This window comes from Sminthopsis crassicaudata, chromosome 1 (assembly GCF_048593235.1).
Source record: "Sminthopsis crassicaudata isolate SCR6 chromosome 1, ASM4859323v1, whole genome shotgun sequence".
NCBI classification, from domain to species: domain Eukaryota; kingdom Metazoa; phylum Chordata; class Mammalia; order Dasyuromorphia; family Dasyuridae; genus Sminthopsis; species Sminthopsis crassicaudata.
This window is the reverse complement of record NC_133617.1, coordinates 68,465,955-68,480,780: the sequence shown is the minus strand read 5'-3', so window position 1 is coordinate 68,480,780 and position 14,826 is coordinate 68,465,955. Positions and strand designations below refer to the sequence as shown.

Genomic DNA, 14,826 nt, shown 5'->3' with positions numbered 1-14,826 from the left:
TATGTGCCAGGGTTCTAGCCCTGCCATCCCTTGCCTCCTCTGTGGGGACCCCAACCAAAGAAAGGGATGGGGGAGGGATGAAAGAACCCAGACATCCAGGCCCTGATGGGATGGGGAAGGGCCTAAGGAGGCCTCTATGTCCAGGTTTGGACCTTCTCCACCCTCCATCCCCCAAACCCTGCCCCTGGCCAAACTGCCCTCACTGTTTTCATCCCTAGGAATTAATGCAAACGGTACCCAAATTCTGTTTCCCTTTCGACTTGGAGAGGTGAGGAGAAAAAAATGGAGAAAGATCCACAGAGAGACAAGAGACATCAAGACCCAAAGCCAAAGAGACAGAGGGAAACAGCAGGACAAAGGGAGACTGAGGCTGGGAGGGACAGAGGAGAGACTGATGGCTGGGATGAATTTGAGTTCTGCTGTGGGTGAGGGGGCCTGGGAGGCGGCATGAGGTGGGGCAGAGGCATTGAGCAGCTTTTCCTTCCCTCCCTCCCACATTTACCAGAGCAGGCCACATTCTAGCTGCCCAGCACTTCACCTTTGTCCTCACCGACTTGTCTGGGAGCCGAAGATTTGGCTTCTGCCGCCTGGGTACCAGTGCCAGAAGCTGCCTCTGCATACTCAGGTTGGAGGGTAAGGGGTGGGAGTGAATGATGGGCTGGGGACCAGCAGGCCTAGGATGTCCCTAGTTGTCACAGATTAGCTGTGCAACTTGGGTAGGTTCCCATCTGCTCTCGAAGATCCATCTGTCAAAAGCTGGGGGGTGGAGAGGAGCATGCCCAAATGACATTCTCTAAGGCTCCTTCCAGCTTGAATGTTCTATTCCAGTCCCCCCCACCCAGGGGCTGGGATGGAATCCTGCTCCCCTCCTGAGCCAGCTGCCCCTTCTCCCCTCAGTGATCTGCCCTGGTTTGAGGTTTTCTACAAACTGCTCAACAATGTTGGGGACCTGTTAGCCCAGAATCAGGTAAGGCCCCTTTTCCTCTCCACTCCCCACCTCCACTTGCCTGCTTGTCCCCGTTTGCCTGAGTGCTCCTGCCTCCATTCACAGGTCTCTGAGGCTGAAGAACTTCTCTCTGCCTTGTATCTGCATCCAGTACCTGGGCCAGAGGCCTCTTTGGGACTGTCTCTGGTCTGTATCCCATTCTGGAACACTGGGTCTCCATTACTTTAAAGTTCCAACTGGGATAGCCAGCTTCTTGGGCTGGAGTGGAAAAGTGCCTTGGCCCCATTCTTCATCCCTACTTCTTAAATTTGCACCTTCAGGACCGTCAGGAAGGGAAGCTGAAAATTACCACTCACCCCAGTCCCCTGCCTCCTGCACCTGGGACCAACCAACTGGTGAATTGGGAAAGGGCTGGGGTAGGAACTGGAGTCTGGGGGCAAGGAGTAAAACATCTAGAAAACTACAGATAATAGAGTGCATCCCAGGGAGATCCAATTATCTAGATCTTTTTGTTGTTGTTGTTGAGGCAACTGGGGTTAAGTGACTTGCCCAGGATCACACAGCTAGAATGTATTAAGTGTCTAAGGCCAGATTTGAACTCAGGTCCTCCTGACTTCAGGGCTGGTGCTCTATCCGCTGAACCACCTAGCTGCCCCCAATTATCTAGATCTTGACAGGAAACCTAGTACCTGGTGGGATCTAATGAAGTATTTTGATGTAAACCAAATAGCATTACCTTGTGAAACTCCATGGGGATTGTGTGGAAATTTGTTGGGAGTGGTGTACCTTTCAGAAGATGGTATTGAAAGTCAGGAGAGATCAAGTGGAGGGTTCTGGTTAGTTTGGAGAGATCTGATAACAAAAGCCAGGAGTAATCAGGAAGGGAGTGGTGAGAAAATTATGGGGAAGCTGGATTCCTTTGGAGATCTGGAAGTCAAGAAGGAGCTTGATCTGAAACCTTGATATTCTTCCCAACCTCAGCTTTCCTGCTTCATTGCTCCAAATTCTGCATGCTTGCCCTCCATCCCAGAAAATGTGAGTTGTGGTTCAACGGGGGAGCAAGATTAGAATGGGCAGGGCTGAGGATGGGAACTTGGATTGGCCAGAGACAGGAGGCTTCAAGCCCAACTGGCACTGCTGTCCCTTGTCTATCCATCTGCTCACAGAGGAACCTGACTGAGTTGGTGGTGGCTGTGGCTTCAGAGAATATCGTGGGCCTCTATAGCTCTCTGCTCAGTGAGCGTAGAGTTCTGCTCACTGCCAGCAAACTCAGCACGGTGAGACCCAGCTCTATTCGGTCCTCATCTGGCTTGAAGATGAAACAGATTAGGGCAATGAGATCCTAAGCAACAAAGGAGTGGGGATGCAAATTCAGGGGCTGGGAAAATTCGGCAATGATGGCAGTGGCTCTGCCGGCCCTGAGTCTCTGGGGTCAGAGGAGTAAGGATGAGGATTCAGGATCCTTTTGGTAGGAAAGGGAACACAAAGCCAGGTTACTGAAGAACCTCTAGGCTAGGAGACAAGGCCTAGTGGCCCAGAACTTACGAAGTCATGAGTATCTCTGAATACAGAATATGAACAAGGATGCTTATACCAGGGGTCTAGAAGGGACAGGTATGAAGGGAAGGCAGATCTATGGATGGGAAATTAACTCTGGGCTAGTGTGATAGGGAGTGAATGTGAAATGGAAGGAATTTGGTTCTGGAAACATTAGAGGAAAGGACCAGTCTTCAGACTATGGGAGCCTATATGGTTGGACAATGGGTCCTTAACTCCCTCTCTTTGGATCTCCATCATTCCCAGCTGACAGCCTGTGTTCATGCATCCTGTGGCTTGCTGTATCCTATGCATTGGGAACACATACTCATCCCCACACTACCCCCCCATTTGCTGGACTATTGCTGGTGAGGAAATTGGCAGGCCGTGAGCATGGTGATCTCCTTCTTTAGCTATCCCTTCCTTATCTCACCTAAGTCATTCTCCCTCTACCTGCAGTGCCCCCATGCCTTACCTCATCGGTGTCCACACCAGCCTTATTGAGGTGAGTGAGGCTGGGAAGCAAAGACAGTTGGTTCTCTAAGATCCAGAAACCAGAGGGCAACCTGATTCTCTCCTCTCAGAGGGTGCGGGACAAGGGCCTGGAGGATGTGGTCATCTTGAATGTGGACACAAACACCTTGGAGTCACCATTCCAGGATGTGGACACACTACCCCCTGACGTGGTCAGTTCTTACCTTCCCTGTGATTTCCTTCAAGGCTCCCTTCGTCTTTGACAACCATTCCCCATCTAATATCATCGCATTCTAAGATTGTCTGGGTGCAGGTAGGGCACATATACTTCACTCTAAATTTTACAATGATGAACAAAATGCAAAACACTCCCACGGACCCCTGTCTTCCTAGAAACTGAGGCATTACCTACAAATTGCTGAAATAATAGGCTAGGAGTCAGGAGTCCTGAATTCTTGCCTTTTTTTGTTCTGAATTCAAGATGTAACCTTAAGGAAACCATTATTCATTCACACCCTAGGTCTCAACTTCCCCTTCTGTAAAATATGGAGGTTGGATTTGATGAGGGAAAGAGAACTAGAGTCAGCAATCTGACTTCAAATCGTGATTTTGCTATCCTGAGTAGCCTTAGGCCCCTTCTCTAAATTCTTGGGACTTGTTTCCCCATGCAAACTGAGGATGTAGTATTGGAAGATCTCCATGTCTTTATAGTTCCCAGTCTAGAAAGATGCCTTTTATACTGATATTCTAGGCCTCATGAATGGCTCTATCATTCCAAGTTCTTTATAAACCACCCAAGGACCTTTGGCTTAGTCTCCAGATGCATTGTGATAGTGTTATGTTCTGGGGGCTGAGTCCCTCACACACCTGCTGGGAAGAAGAGGGGGAAGATGATCCCTCTTAGGTTCCCTTGTTCTACCTCTTCTTGGACCAGGTGTCTCTTCTGAGACTAAGGCTAAGAAAGGAAGCTTTGGCTGCTGGTGATGGTGTCTCTCGACTCTTCCTGAGGGCCCAAGCTATGCTGTTTGGTGGTTACAGAGATGCACTGATTTGCAGTCCTGTGAGCAGACATCCAGATGCCCAGGCCCTGGGGAGGGTGGGAAGGGATTAGACTACTGGGGTATGAAGAGCAAGACTCCTAAGACGAAGAAGCCATGGGGGTGTAGTCAAGGATACAAAGAATAAAGAATTCCTTGGGTTCTATTACTTTCCTTTTAGTCAGCTCAACTGGGTGGCAGTGATGGGGTGGAATCAAGGGTTAGCCCTTTGACTGGGGTTCTGATCAAGGTGAAAGGATGAAAATGGGAAACGCATTTTCGGATGCACATCCCCCCCCTCCCCAGGGACAACCTATGAAGTTCAAAGAAGAAGTTTTTGTGGCTCAGAAGCCAGGACCCTTACAAACCTTCAGACAAAGTGCCATCCACCTCCAACTCTTCAAACAGGTATATCCAGGCCAAGGAAGTCGGCCCAGGAGAAAGGGGTATCCCCAAGTGCCAGGGCTGGCTATAAATCTGATTGTCCCTCCCCAGTTCATAGATGAGCGCCTTGAGAAGCTGAATTCTGGGGAAGGCTTCTCAGACCTGTTTGAACAAGAGATCACTAGCAATGGCCTGGCCTCAGGTGAGACATTAGAATCCCAGCCTGGGGGTGATCACGTTCCCAGCCTCAAACTGGGGCTGGAAGGGAAGAATGGGGAATAGACCAGTCATTACACTGGTGGCCAAAGTCTTTCTCTCCCCCAAACCAGGAAACCTGCGATCCTATCAGCTCTGGGCAGATAATCTGAAAGTAAGAAAAATTCCCCCAGGGTCTCAATTCTTGCTCTGTATTCCTTTAAACCTAGCCATTCTTTTATCTCCCTGCCCTTTTCCCCCACTACTCCCAGCAATGAGCCTCTCCTGTATCCATCTCCAGAAAGGTGGAGGAGCCCTGTTGCATTCTGTGAAGGCCAAAACCCAGCCAGCCGTGAGGAACATGTACCGATCCGTAAGCACTAAGCAGGCAGGAGATGGGGGTGGGGCAGCATCAAAGTTGGGTGCCAAGCTGGGTGCTGGGTGGGAGCAAAGAATCTTAGGAGAATACAGAGCTTGCATATAGGGCTCAGGGGCAAGGAGGGACCCAGGGAGCCCAGGATAGGGAGTTACCATCAGGGAAGGGGAGGAGCTCACCCAATAGACGTGGATGTGGTACAATCTGATAGATTCCTTGCTAACTAGTTTCAAAAAAGCTGATTCAAATAGTGACTGTTTCCACAAAGGATATGTAACAAATTTTAAAACTGCAGAATCTATCGTGTTACATTCTTGCACCGGCTAAATTTTGGTGCATGGGGCCTTTCTAACTTAGACTGCTGCAAGGTTCAACAGTATTGGGTTGGGAAGCATTGAGACTCAGACCCAAATCCCACACCAGAGAGCCCGGGCAAGTCACTTTACTACCTGGTTTCCTCATCTGTAAAATGGGGACAATACCAGCAAACTCCTTATCTTCCCTTGTCACGAGGATCAAATGACAGAATGTAATTTACTTTGCAGACTTTTTTCTTTTTAAAGGGCTTCAAAATGTCAGCTATTAGTTAAGAATCCCTTCCAACCACATCTCCTTTTCTTTTTTCCCATCCCCAGGCCAAGATTGGACTCAAAGGAGTACAAAATCGGCTGAAGTGGAAGGTAAGACTGAGAGGGATTAACTGGAAGGCCTGGAAGTGGGGTGAAGACAAGGTTTTTGGTTACAAGTTCCCCTTCCCCCACAGGATAATGACCTCTCGCTGCAGAGGTGGGGTTCTCTTCGGGTCCCAACCCCAGACAACCGCTCTGAATGTCTTCAACATCGTCTACCCATCACCCACCACTTTGGCCAGGTAAGGAACATCAGATTACCCCGACATGTACAGATCACCACATGGATACATGATCAAAACCCAAGAGCCACTTTACACCCTGAAGGAAAAAGTCTGGGAAATGTTAACCTCCACAACATATCACTTCTAGTCCAGGCCCCTTCGTCCCCGACACCGAAGATCCCAATCTCGACCTGAGGACGAGATTCCTGGGAGAGAGGAACAAAGGTAGGTTGGATTCTCCCAGGCCTGGGATTCTAGATTTGGGAACAAAATGTTTTACATAACTTCACAGGTAGTTTCTTAATAGAGGCTGAGGAAAAGGGGGAGAATCTGGAACTCAAAAGTTTTAAAAACAAATGTAAAAAAAATTGTTTTAAATCTAACTGGGGAAAAATACTAAATAAATATAAAGTTTGAGTTCTCTTTCCTCCCTCAGGGAATCTCTGTCTGGGCTCAAGGAGCCCTGGGGACAAGATGACTTCGATAGCAACTTCCTGAGCTCAGGAGAACTGGACCTGCTTGGGGAGATCCTTGACAACCTCAGCATTGGGATGTCTGGGCCTGAAGAATCCCCTGGTCTGCACCCCAGCCATAGCTTGGACAGCTGCCACTTAGACCAGAGCAGCTGTTTCAACTTGGTGAGTCCTCTTTTAGAGCCTCCAGCTCAGCCACTAGACCGTTTACCTCAATTAACGGGTTCTCCCTACGATGGGGGAGGGGTGGCACTAAATCCATTGGTTCCATCAGTTGCCTGGGTCATCCTTCTTTCCAAAATTTCTAGTTTTCTTTCTACCTCTAAACAATAATGCAAAGCTGGAGATTTCACAGGTCATCTAGCTTAAAGCTTCTTAAACTGTGGGTCACCACCAGTCATGTAACAATGTGGGATTGGAAAAAAAATTTGGCAACAGTAAAAGGTTTCTGAAAGCAACAACCAAGTCAACACAAAAATCAAACCTACATTGAATCCCAAAGTGTCTCTGGCAGTGCTTGCCCATGTTGCATCGCTCAATTTTACTGGAGCTTTGGTTCTGAATACACATGTTCATTTTACACTGCACTTACCCTCATGTCACAAAATACAATCAAAAGCTGCTCAGACCTGAGTCAGGGTTGAGTAAAAATTTCTGGGGTGAAAAGGGGTCATGAATGAGAAAAGTTCAAGAAGCTGTGATTTAACAGAATCCTGATTTCTAGCATTTGGTAAAGTGAGCTTAGACAAGACTCAATGTCTATGGAGACTCATCTACAAAATGAGGTTGGACTAGATGACTATCTAGTTTCTTTCATCTCTAAGACTCTTGTCCCCACCGAGTAGTCATCCACTTTTAGTAGAGGGGATCTTACAATCCCTCCAGGCAGCCCATTTCACAAGGAGAGTTAAGAACTTTGGCTCTATCTCAAGTGCTCTATCAGATCTGCCTACTACTTCAGTTCAGCTGATTTTTCTCCACCCGGTCTCTCCCCCAGATGCTTCTGGAAGAAACTTCAAAGGAACAATTGCTATCCCCCAAAGTGCCTACTGCAGCTCTTCTCAGTGAGGAGTTGGAAGAACCCAGGACTTCTCATACCTCCATGGAGACTGTAGCCCCCCAAGTCCCTTCCTCAAGCCATCAGCAACTCCTGGTTGAGGAAGAATTTCAAGAGCCACAATTGCTACCCTCTGGGACCTTTGCTGTACCTCAGTCCTCCAAAGTCTTTGTAGAGTCAGAGATACCCAACATCTGTGCAGAATACAGACCCCCTAGTCCTGTACCAGTTCCCCAGGACATTCATAGAGGAGTACCCCCACGTCTCAGAGAGGGGGTCTTCATTCATCCCAAGGTAGCTCAGCTCAAAAAGCGATTTGAGGGCTAGGGGCAATTTTTCTGCTCAGACCATGCTGAGAATAAAAAAATCCAAGATTGATTTGGATCTCCTCCCACTTCCATACAATACCAATTTCATTTGTACCAAGTCCCATCCTATGCCTTGAAGCCTCCCCAATAAAACTGTTTGTCCAGTGCCGGTGGTCTCCATCCTTACTCCTGGGAGAGGCAGGATTGTTCCATACATATCCCAAGCTCTGCCACTTGGCATACCTCAGACCTTCCCAGCCAGACTGTTGGTTCCCCAGGTGAGGGACATGCTAGAATCACAGAATGAGAAGTTTGGAAATCTAGGGTTATTTCACCTGTTTCACCTAGAAACAAAACGTTTTGCAGTTTGGTGATGTTGTTCAGTCACGTCCAACTGTTTGTGACACTAACTGGAATTTTCTTGGCAAAGGTGGTAGTTTACCATTTCCTTGTCCTGTTTGTTTTACAGATGAGGAAACTGAGGCAAACAGGGTTAAGTGACTTGCCCAGGGTTACACAACCAGTTAAGTGTCTGAGGCCAGATTTTAAACTTGGGAATAATTTTCTTGATGCCAGGACAGTACTTTGTGCTCTATGGTGGCCCCTGGCAAATAAACTTTCAAGCGCTTAGTAACACAACTGGCACCAGAGCCTTAATCCAAACTAAATGGCTTAGAATAATGTGCTAGATGTGGAGTCAGGAAGCCCTAGCTTCCAATCCCAACTCTGTCCATCAACAGCTAAACTAGGTGTGATACAACAGAAGATCCAAACCTCTTGTCATCTGTAAAATCAACATTGACACTTTGGGTATCTATTTCATGTAGTTGTGCTTAAGCTTTAGATAATGAAGGTATAGAATTCTGCAAGCTTTAAAATCACCAGAAAAATTTCAGTTACTATTCCCATTTAGCTATGGGACCCCTCTAGAGTCTCTGGCATCAAACCCTAGTCACACATTCTGGAACTGTTGCTTTCACTAGTGAAAGAATTAGGGTTTAGAGCAGAAAGGCAACTTGAGCAATCAGGTGAGCTAAGATGTATGGAAGGAAAAACTTAATTACTACTCGCCATTACCCCGGGGCACAAACCCCATATCCCAACCACTACTCGATAAAATACTGGGTTTGACCTTATGACCGTCTTTATAAAAAATACAAATCAAGCAGCCCTTCTCAGGGACAGTTCTAGGGAATAGGAGGTAGTGGTCTGGGGGGTAGAGAGGAAAAAAGAAAGGACCAGAGACATAAGTTTCGGGAAAGGGGGTGGGGAGAGGAAGAGTTTTCCAAGCACTTCCTTTTCAGTACAAATACCTATTATTATTCACCAGGAGGGGAAGGTTAGTCCTGAGAGAGTTAAGTAGTCTTTGGGAGGGTGGAATGTTAATCAAATGGCCTGGGGAGGGGGAAGGGGTGCTCAGGGTGGGTACCCACCCAAGTCTCTGCCCCTCCCCACAAAGGGAAAGGGGATCCAGGCTTTTTGCACACACCCTAACCCCAGCAGGACACCCAGCCCCACGCCTTGTTCTTCGAGTCCAGGGGCCCTGGGGCTGCTTCAGCCGCGTGAGACAACTGAAAGGCAAGGAGACCAGGGTTGAAAGGCAGGAGCAGGTCATCAGGGAAGAAGGCCAGGTGGCCACCACAGTTCCAGTCAGGAGAAGCAGAAGTAGCCGCCATCTCCAGGCCAATGTCCACAGACCAAAGTCAAAAGTCTGCAGCAAGCTTGGTGGTGCAGTGAAGTCGGCCATGGCCAGCAGCTTAGACAGGGCCCCCCTGCCCACTCCCTACCAGCCCTTAGCATCTGAAGCCCTCATCGTCACTCCAGATGCTCCCTGAAGGGGCTGGTCACAGTGGTTGAATGCCCAATGTCAAGCAGGTCCCAAACCAGAAATGGGACATGGGATTACATGCAGGAAGAGGGGGATGAAGTGCTCAGATGAGCCGCTCCTCGGGGGGAAGCTTCAGGTTGGGGGGCGGTGGAGCCCGGGCACCCACCTGCTCTTCACTGCTGGGCCGGTAGGTGCCCTCTGTTTGGCGTTTCTCACGAAGCTTCCGGCCTAGCAGGACCAGTGCCACTACCAGGAGGAGGATACCCAGGACTGAGAATACAGTGATGATGGCAGTGACTGCTCCCTGGGACTAGGGGGAAGGAGGGGAGTCACCCACTGACAAGGCATTCGGGATCTTCAGTCAATCCCCTCCCCCCAAGTCTCCACACCGCCTCCCCCCTCCTCCTCCAGTTGCCACATTTCTCTATTAAAAGGGTCAGGGTTGGACAGATTACAATATTGAACAGTTTGAGCTGCCAGGGAACGCCAAGTCCCACTCCACTCCCATCCTACTTTACAGATGGGAAGATAAAGGCTAAAAGAGAATTTGGGTCAAGGTCACTGAGGGATAAATATCATCTCCTGCCTCCCCTTATCATACTATATTACCAGGAAAATGCTTTTCCCTGCCACAAACTCACCAGGGTCCCACTGGCTGGTGGTGCTGTGGAAGGGGTAGTAGTGTTGTTCTCATACCCAGTGTAGTCAGTGTCTATGGGAGAAAGGAGAGCAAGGGGGAAGCCGAGGGTTCCGGCAGTCACATTCAAAAAACTAAAGCCATCGCCCCCTCCCTCCCCACCTCCGGCCATTTCAACCCCAGGCTGTAGGTGTGGCCTCGCTACTTAGACCTGGAGTGCCTGAGTCACCAAAATTCACCCCCCCCCCAGGCTCCCGAAACTAGTAGAAAGATTACAGCCACTCCCCAAGAAGGCTCCAGCTGGCCGAAGATCCTAGAATACCTATGTCCAGTTCAAGAACAGAAACGAGATTTTCCCTAATCCAGTTTTCCTCGACTCTAGTCCCCCTTCAAACTCCACCCCCTTCCCTTTAAGGGACTTTGCCCGGACACAACATGCATATCAGACAGAAGCCAGGAGGACTAAAATTGAATGTAACCTCAGCCCCTCTTTCCCAAAATCTGGCTTCCTATTCCTCTAGCTCCAAATACCTTCTTCTCCCTTCCCCCAGATATCCTGGCATCCTGCCTTACCTACTCTCAGCACACAAATCCTAAGACCTTTCCCAGGAGGGAATCCAAGTGTCCCGGCTTCCAGCTGGTTTCTCCAAACTAAATCGATCCTTAGGAAACCCAGCTAAGACAACCTCCCAGGTCTCCAGGCATCTGGTATAGACATTCTGGTTATGTTCATCACCACCACCTCCACCCTCCCTCCTAAACAGAAGATCTCTGTCCTTGGGCTCCAGTTCTAATCATATATCCTGAAAGGTATCCCCACTGGGATTTTAGCTCTAATCTGTCTCCCTTCTCTCAGGGTGGAGAACACAAGCACCCTGGCTCTCACCTCTGAACAAGGCACCAGTACCTGAAGTTACTTACTAGGGGCCAAGGCGGGCTGGGAGTTCAATAGCTGCAGGCTCAGTGCCAAGCACAGGCCCAGGCCAGGGCTGCTCGCCATGGGCCCCTGGGGAACCGAACCAGGCCTATGCTTCGGCTGACCTGGCTCCTGCTCCCAAACTGCAGGACCTCCGGTGGCTACTGCATCTCGGGCTACTGTGAAGGGGAAAGGAGAGGGGAAGAAAGGAGAGAGCCCAAGGCCCCAGGAGGGGGAGGGGGAGGGGAAGGGGAGGGAACAGACCCAGGATCCCTGCAGGGCAGGTGCCCCCAGCCCAAAAGGAACTCGAGTCCCGCCTCCCAGCTCCCTCATCCGCTCTTCCTGGCTGGAAATTAAAGATTAACCTATCTTGGCCCGGAAGAAGGTTTGAGATCCAGGAGAGAAATTGAGGGAACTGAAGAGTTGGGCTGAGCTGCCCCACCTCCTACCTGGCGCCAGCTTTTAGCTCTGGTCCTCAGTCTGCCAGTCGGTCCTTCTGTCCCTTACTCGTTTCCAGCCGGCTCCACCCGCTCACGTGACCCGGAAAGTTTAGTCACTCACCTGGGAGGGGGAGCGAACTTCCTGTCTGTGCACCTGAGCCCCAGGTAGGGGGCAGGGCTAACTTGGACACACCTGTAACTGAGGACTCACACCTGTAAGGTGGAATGACTGTATTGGGGCACATACTCCAGTAATACAAGATACATCTCTAATGGGAAACACCTATTAAGGAGACATACCTGTTGGGGGTGGGGGACATACATCTGTAGGGAAAATCATGTCTGTAGCAGGAGGACATATAGCTGTGAGGGAGCATACATTTAAATGGAGCATTAAACCCATAGGGGGACACATCTGTAATGGGAAACATGTAGGAATATCTGTTGGAGAAACAGACTTGTATTGGGAGAACAGACATCTTTAATGAGGTAAAAACATAATGAAGAATACACTACTGTAATTTAATAGGTAGATACGCCCCAAAGGAGAAGTACTTTAAATGGAGAGACCAATTTTTAGGAAAGACATTTGTAATGTGTGCCTGTTGGTGCATAGGGAGAAATATTGGAGACATATACACTTTTTGGGAAATATACACCTGTAATAGAAGGGAAAAAAAAACACAAATGGGGAGTAAAGCTATCCTATTAAAGAAGTCTGAAGGGAAGCTAGGTGCCACAGTGGACAAAATAGTTAGCCAGGAACAGGAAAATTTATCATCCTGAGTTCAAACCTGGCTTCAGGCACTATTTAGCTGTGTGACCCTGGGCAAGTTATTTAACCCCATTTGCTTCTGTTTCTTCATTTATAAAATGAGCTAGAGAAAGAAATAGCAAGTTACTCCAGTATTTTTTTCAAGAAAACCCTCAAAAGGGGTCATGAAGAGTCAGACATGACTGAAAAATGACTTCAAAGGAGAGGGAAAACATGAAGGTCATGCTTATAGTGATGGAAACATACTCGTTGGAGTAAACACCTAAAATAAGGGACTTGTTAGGAGGGACCACATACTTGTTGGGAAGACCCAGATATTATGAGTGAGAGTTTTAACAGGTGTGTCTCCCACACTTGTGAATGAACCATATCAGTGAATAGAAACACATCTGTAAGGAGAAATACAAGTATGTGGGAAAATGTAAGCAAGATTTATCTGACTGAAGAATCACCAGATTCCACCAGTACTAAAGAATCACCAAGGCAACCACTGGAGAGTGATAATAACAAATGGATAATGATAAAGGGGAAAGGGAAACGTCTCTGAGCCACACCTGTAAGGAGGGGGAAATTAACTAGAAGCACTGTGTCTTGGAAATATGACTTCATGGGAGAACACCTATGTGGAGACACACCTTTATGTGGCACATAGGATCATTTCATAGATGTTTTCTTTTTTTTTTTTTCCAGGCTAGGGTTAAGTGACTTGCCCAGGGTCACACAGCTAGGAAGTGTTAATTGAGACCAAATTTGAACTCGGGGCCTCCTGAATTCAGGGCTGGTGCTCTATCCACTGCACCACCTAGCTGCCCCAATTTCATAGATTTTGAAAAGAGCTTGAAGAAACCTCAGAAATCTACTCCAAACCCTCATTTTGTAGATAAGGAAATTCAGGTCCAGAAAGATTAAAATGACTTGCCCAATGTTAAACAGGCAGCAGCAGAGGTAGGATTCTGACTCAGGCACCTTAACACCAAATTCAGCATTCTTTCCATGGTATCAGGAGTACACACAGTGGCATTCCAAAAACTATCTGCACTGAGACTATCTACATAGCCCCTCTGCTCTCTTCTACTAGTCATCTCTAACTGGATGTGCTGTGCACATCTTAAACTTAACATGTCCAAAACTGACTCATCCTCTCCCCCAATTTCTCCTCTTCCTAACTCTCTTCATATGGCCAAGAGCACCACTATCATCCCACCCTTGAAGTTGGAAGCCTAAATGTCATTTTCAAGTCTTCACACTAACCTCCAATTAATTAAGTCCTGTTGTTTCTGCCTTTGCACTATTTCTCTAACGTGGCCCCTTCTCTAGCTCTGAAACTGCCACCATTCTGAGGCAGAATCTCATCACCTCAAGCCTGAATTATTCCAACAGTTGATCTCCCTGCTTCCAGTGTTTCCTTACCACAGATCATCCTCTGCTCAATTATCAATGATCTTAAAGTTTGTCTAATCATCCCACCCTTTCCACTCCACTCCACACTGGTTCCTATGGAGGGGAAACCAGACTGCTTAGCATTCCCAGTCTGGGCCCTTCCTACCTTTCCAGGCCTAACTGGGAAGTTTATTTCCCAACTCCATGTACTCCAGTTCTATCACATTGTTGTTCTTGATGTTCCTCAAAACGAGAACTCTCCAGATTCCAGCTATTTTTGCTGGTTGTTTCCCATGCCTGCAACTCTCTCGTCCTCATCTCTCCTGATTCCTCTGCCTATGTTTACATCTCCGCTAAAGTCCCACCTTCTGCAAGAATTCTTTCCCGAACCCTGCTAACCTCAGGGCCTGTGAGTCCCAAAATGGTCTTCACAAAGGCGTTTGCAATTGTGTAACAATTAAAAACAGGAACTGTCCTTTGTCTTTCGTGCTCAGCACAGGAGGCATAAAATAGGCGTTTAATAAATGCTCATTTACTGACTAAATTCGAGGAAAGGGTTCTATTTTTATTTTTATTTTATTTTATTTTTGAGAAACTGTTTCATTACCCTAGTTCTCATTGGATCAGTTCCTCTTACAGACCCTTACCAAATCTCCCCCAACCAAGCACGTCTTCCTAGTGGTGGAAATGAGAAACTGCACCGAGAGAATGGACCTACTCTTCATTTTGGGAGCTTCCATTAGACATGAGATTAACGCATGGCCGGCATTTGGCAGGGGAGAGGGGGGAGAGGGGGGGGGAGGAGAACCTTGAATACTCTCTGACCCGAGGCACCTGTTGTACATGTTGGGTCACTGCCCCTTTAAGGAGTTCCGGAGACGGGCGGAGCCTAAAGGTTGAGGCTCGTGCCGGCAGGGGGTCAGCGGGAGGAGGCTGAGCTCAGCCTTGAGAGCCGGAGCCAATGGTGAGCCGAAGAAGGAGCCGTGGCCGAGCTTTGATCTTGGGATTCTCAACCACAGTTATGCCTCGGAAAGGAGCGGGCGGGCTCATTTTCGGTCAACAAGGCACCTTTTTACCAGACCTGGGGGGAGGGTTAGCGTTAAATCAGGTTGGGGCCCCTCGACCCTAATCGCTTGAGGGAGATTATCCGACTCTAGAAAGATCCTGGGGCTCTTCTCCCTCACACGCTGCTAGGGGAGGAGGTGTTGATT

The 14,826-nt window shown here is 48.3% G+C and overlaps 2 protein-coding genes across 15 annotated transcripts in view; one reads left to right on the top strand and one right to left on the bottom strand.

Annotated features, from left to right (window-relative positions):
• DENND1C (DENN domain containing 1C) overlaps window positions 1-7,805 on the top strand; it is a 10,984-nt gene extending 3,179 nt beyond the window's left edge. For 3 of the 13 annotated variants that reach the window (XM_074309682.1, XM_074309665.1, XM_074309676.1), the window contains exons 2-19: window positions 1-268; window positions 506-633; window positions 898-1,132; window positions 1,267-1,341; window positions 1,928-1,981; window positions 2,113-2,223; window positions 2,750-2,850; window positions 2,942-2,987; window positions 3,067-3,168; window positions 3,891-4,016; window positions 4,300-4,579; window positions 4,707-4,747; window positions 4,874-4,945; window positions 5,584-5,628; window positions 5,712-5,819; window positions 5,950-6,026; window positions 6,238-6,439; window positions 7,272-7,805. The exon at window positions 1-268 is cut by the window's left edge. In XM_074309682.1, coding sequence (XP_074165783.1) covers window positions 137-268; window positions 506-633; window positions 898-1,132; window positions 1,267-1,341; window positions 1,928-1,981; window positions 2,113-2,223; window positions 2,750-2,850; window positions 2,942-2,987; window positions 3,067-3,168; window positions 3,891-4,016; window positions 4,300-4,579; window positions 4,707-4,747; window positions 4,874-4,945; window positions 5,584-5,628; window positions 5,712-5,819; window positions 5,950-6,026; window positions 6,238-6,439; window positions 7,272-7,658 — 2,322 coding nt within the window. In that variant the 5' untranslated portion in view covers window positions 1-136 and the 3' untranslated portion in view covers window positions 7,659-7,805. The remainder of the gene's footprint in view (window positions 269-505; window positions 634-897; window positions 1,133-1,266; window positions 1,342-1,927; window positions 1,982-2,112; window positions 2,224-2,749; window positions 2,851-2,941; window positions 2,988-3,066; window positions 3,169-3,890; window positions 4,017-4,299; window positions 4,580-4,706; window positions 4,748-4,873; window positions 4,946-5,583; window positions 5,629-5,711; window positions 5,820-5,949; window positions 6,027-6,237; window positions 6,440-7,271) is intronic. The other 10 variants (XM_074309756.1, XM_074309647.1, XM_074309656.1 and 7 more) reach the window with 8 other exon arrangements.
• Window positions 7,806-8,765: 960 nt separating this feature from the next.
• On the bottom strand, window positions 8,766-11,597 carry CRB3 (crumbs cell polarity complex component 3). Of its 2 annotated transcripts, none has more exons than XM_074309803.1 (5): window positions 11,470-11,597; window positions 11,026-11,199; window positions 10,109-10,179; window positions 9,634-9,777; window positions 8,766-9,210 (listed from the first exon to the last, which is right to left on the bottom strand). In XM_074309803.1, the coding sequence occupies exons 2-5, from the start codon at window positions 11,102-11,104 to the stop codon at window positions 9,130-9,132; spliced, it is 375 nt and encodes a 124-aa protein (XP_074165904.1). In that variant the 5' UTR covers window positions 11,105-11,199; window positions 11,470-11,597; the 3' UTR covers window positions 8,766-9,129. The 2 variants fall into 2 exon arrangements, with proteins under 2 accessions (XP_074165904.1, XP_074165913.1); XM_074309812.1 differs by having other exon boundaries at window positions 11,026-11,196; window positions 11,470-11,577.
• Window positions 11,598-14,826: the final 3,229 nt, after the last annotated feature.

Excerpts from the sequence above, each read along its gene's own strand:
- CRB3 (XM_074309803.1), bottom strand. The coding sequence starts at position 11,104 with ATGGCGAGCAGCCCTGGCCTGGGCCTGTGCTTGGCACTGAGCCTGCAG. Across the intron at positions 10,180-11,025 it reads CCAGCCCGCCTTGGCCCCTA|ACACTGACTACACTGGGTAT; the intron begins GTAAGTAACTTC and ends TTTCTCCCATAG. Across the intron at positions 9,211-9,633 it reads GGCCCAGCAGTGAAGAGCAG|TTGTCTCACGCGGCTGAAGC; the intron begins GTGGGTGCCCGG and ends CTTGCCTTTCAG.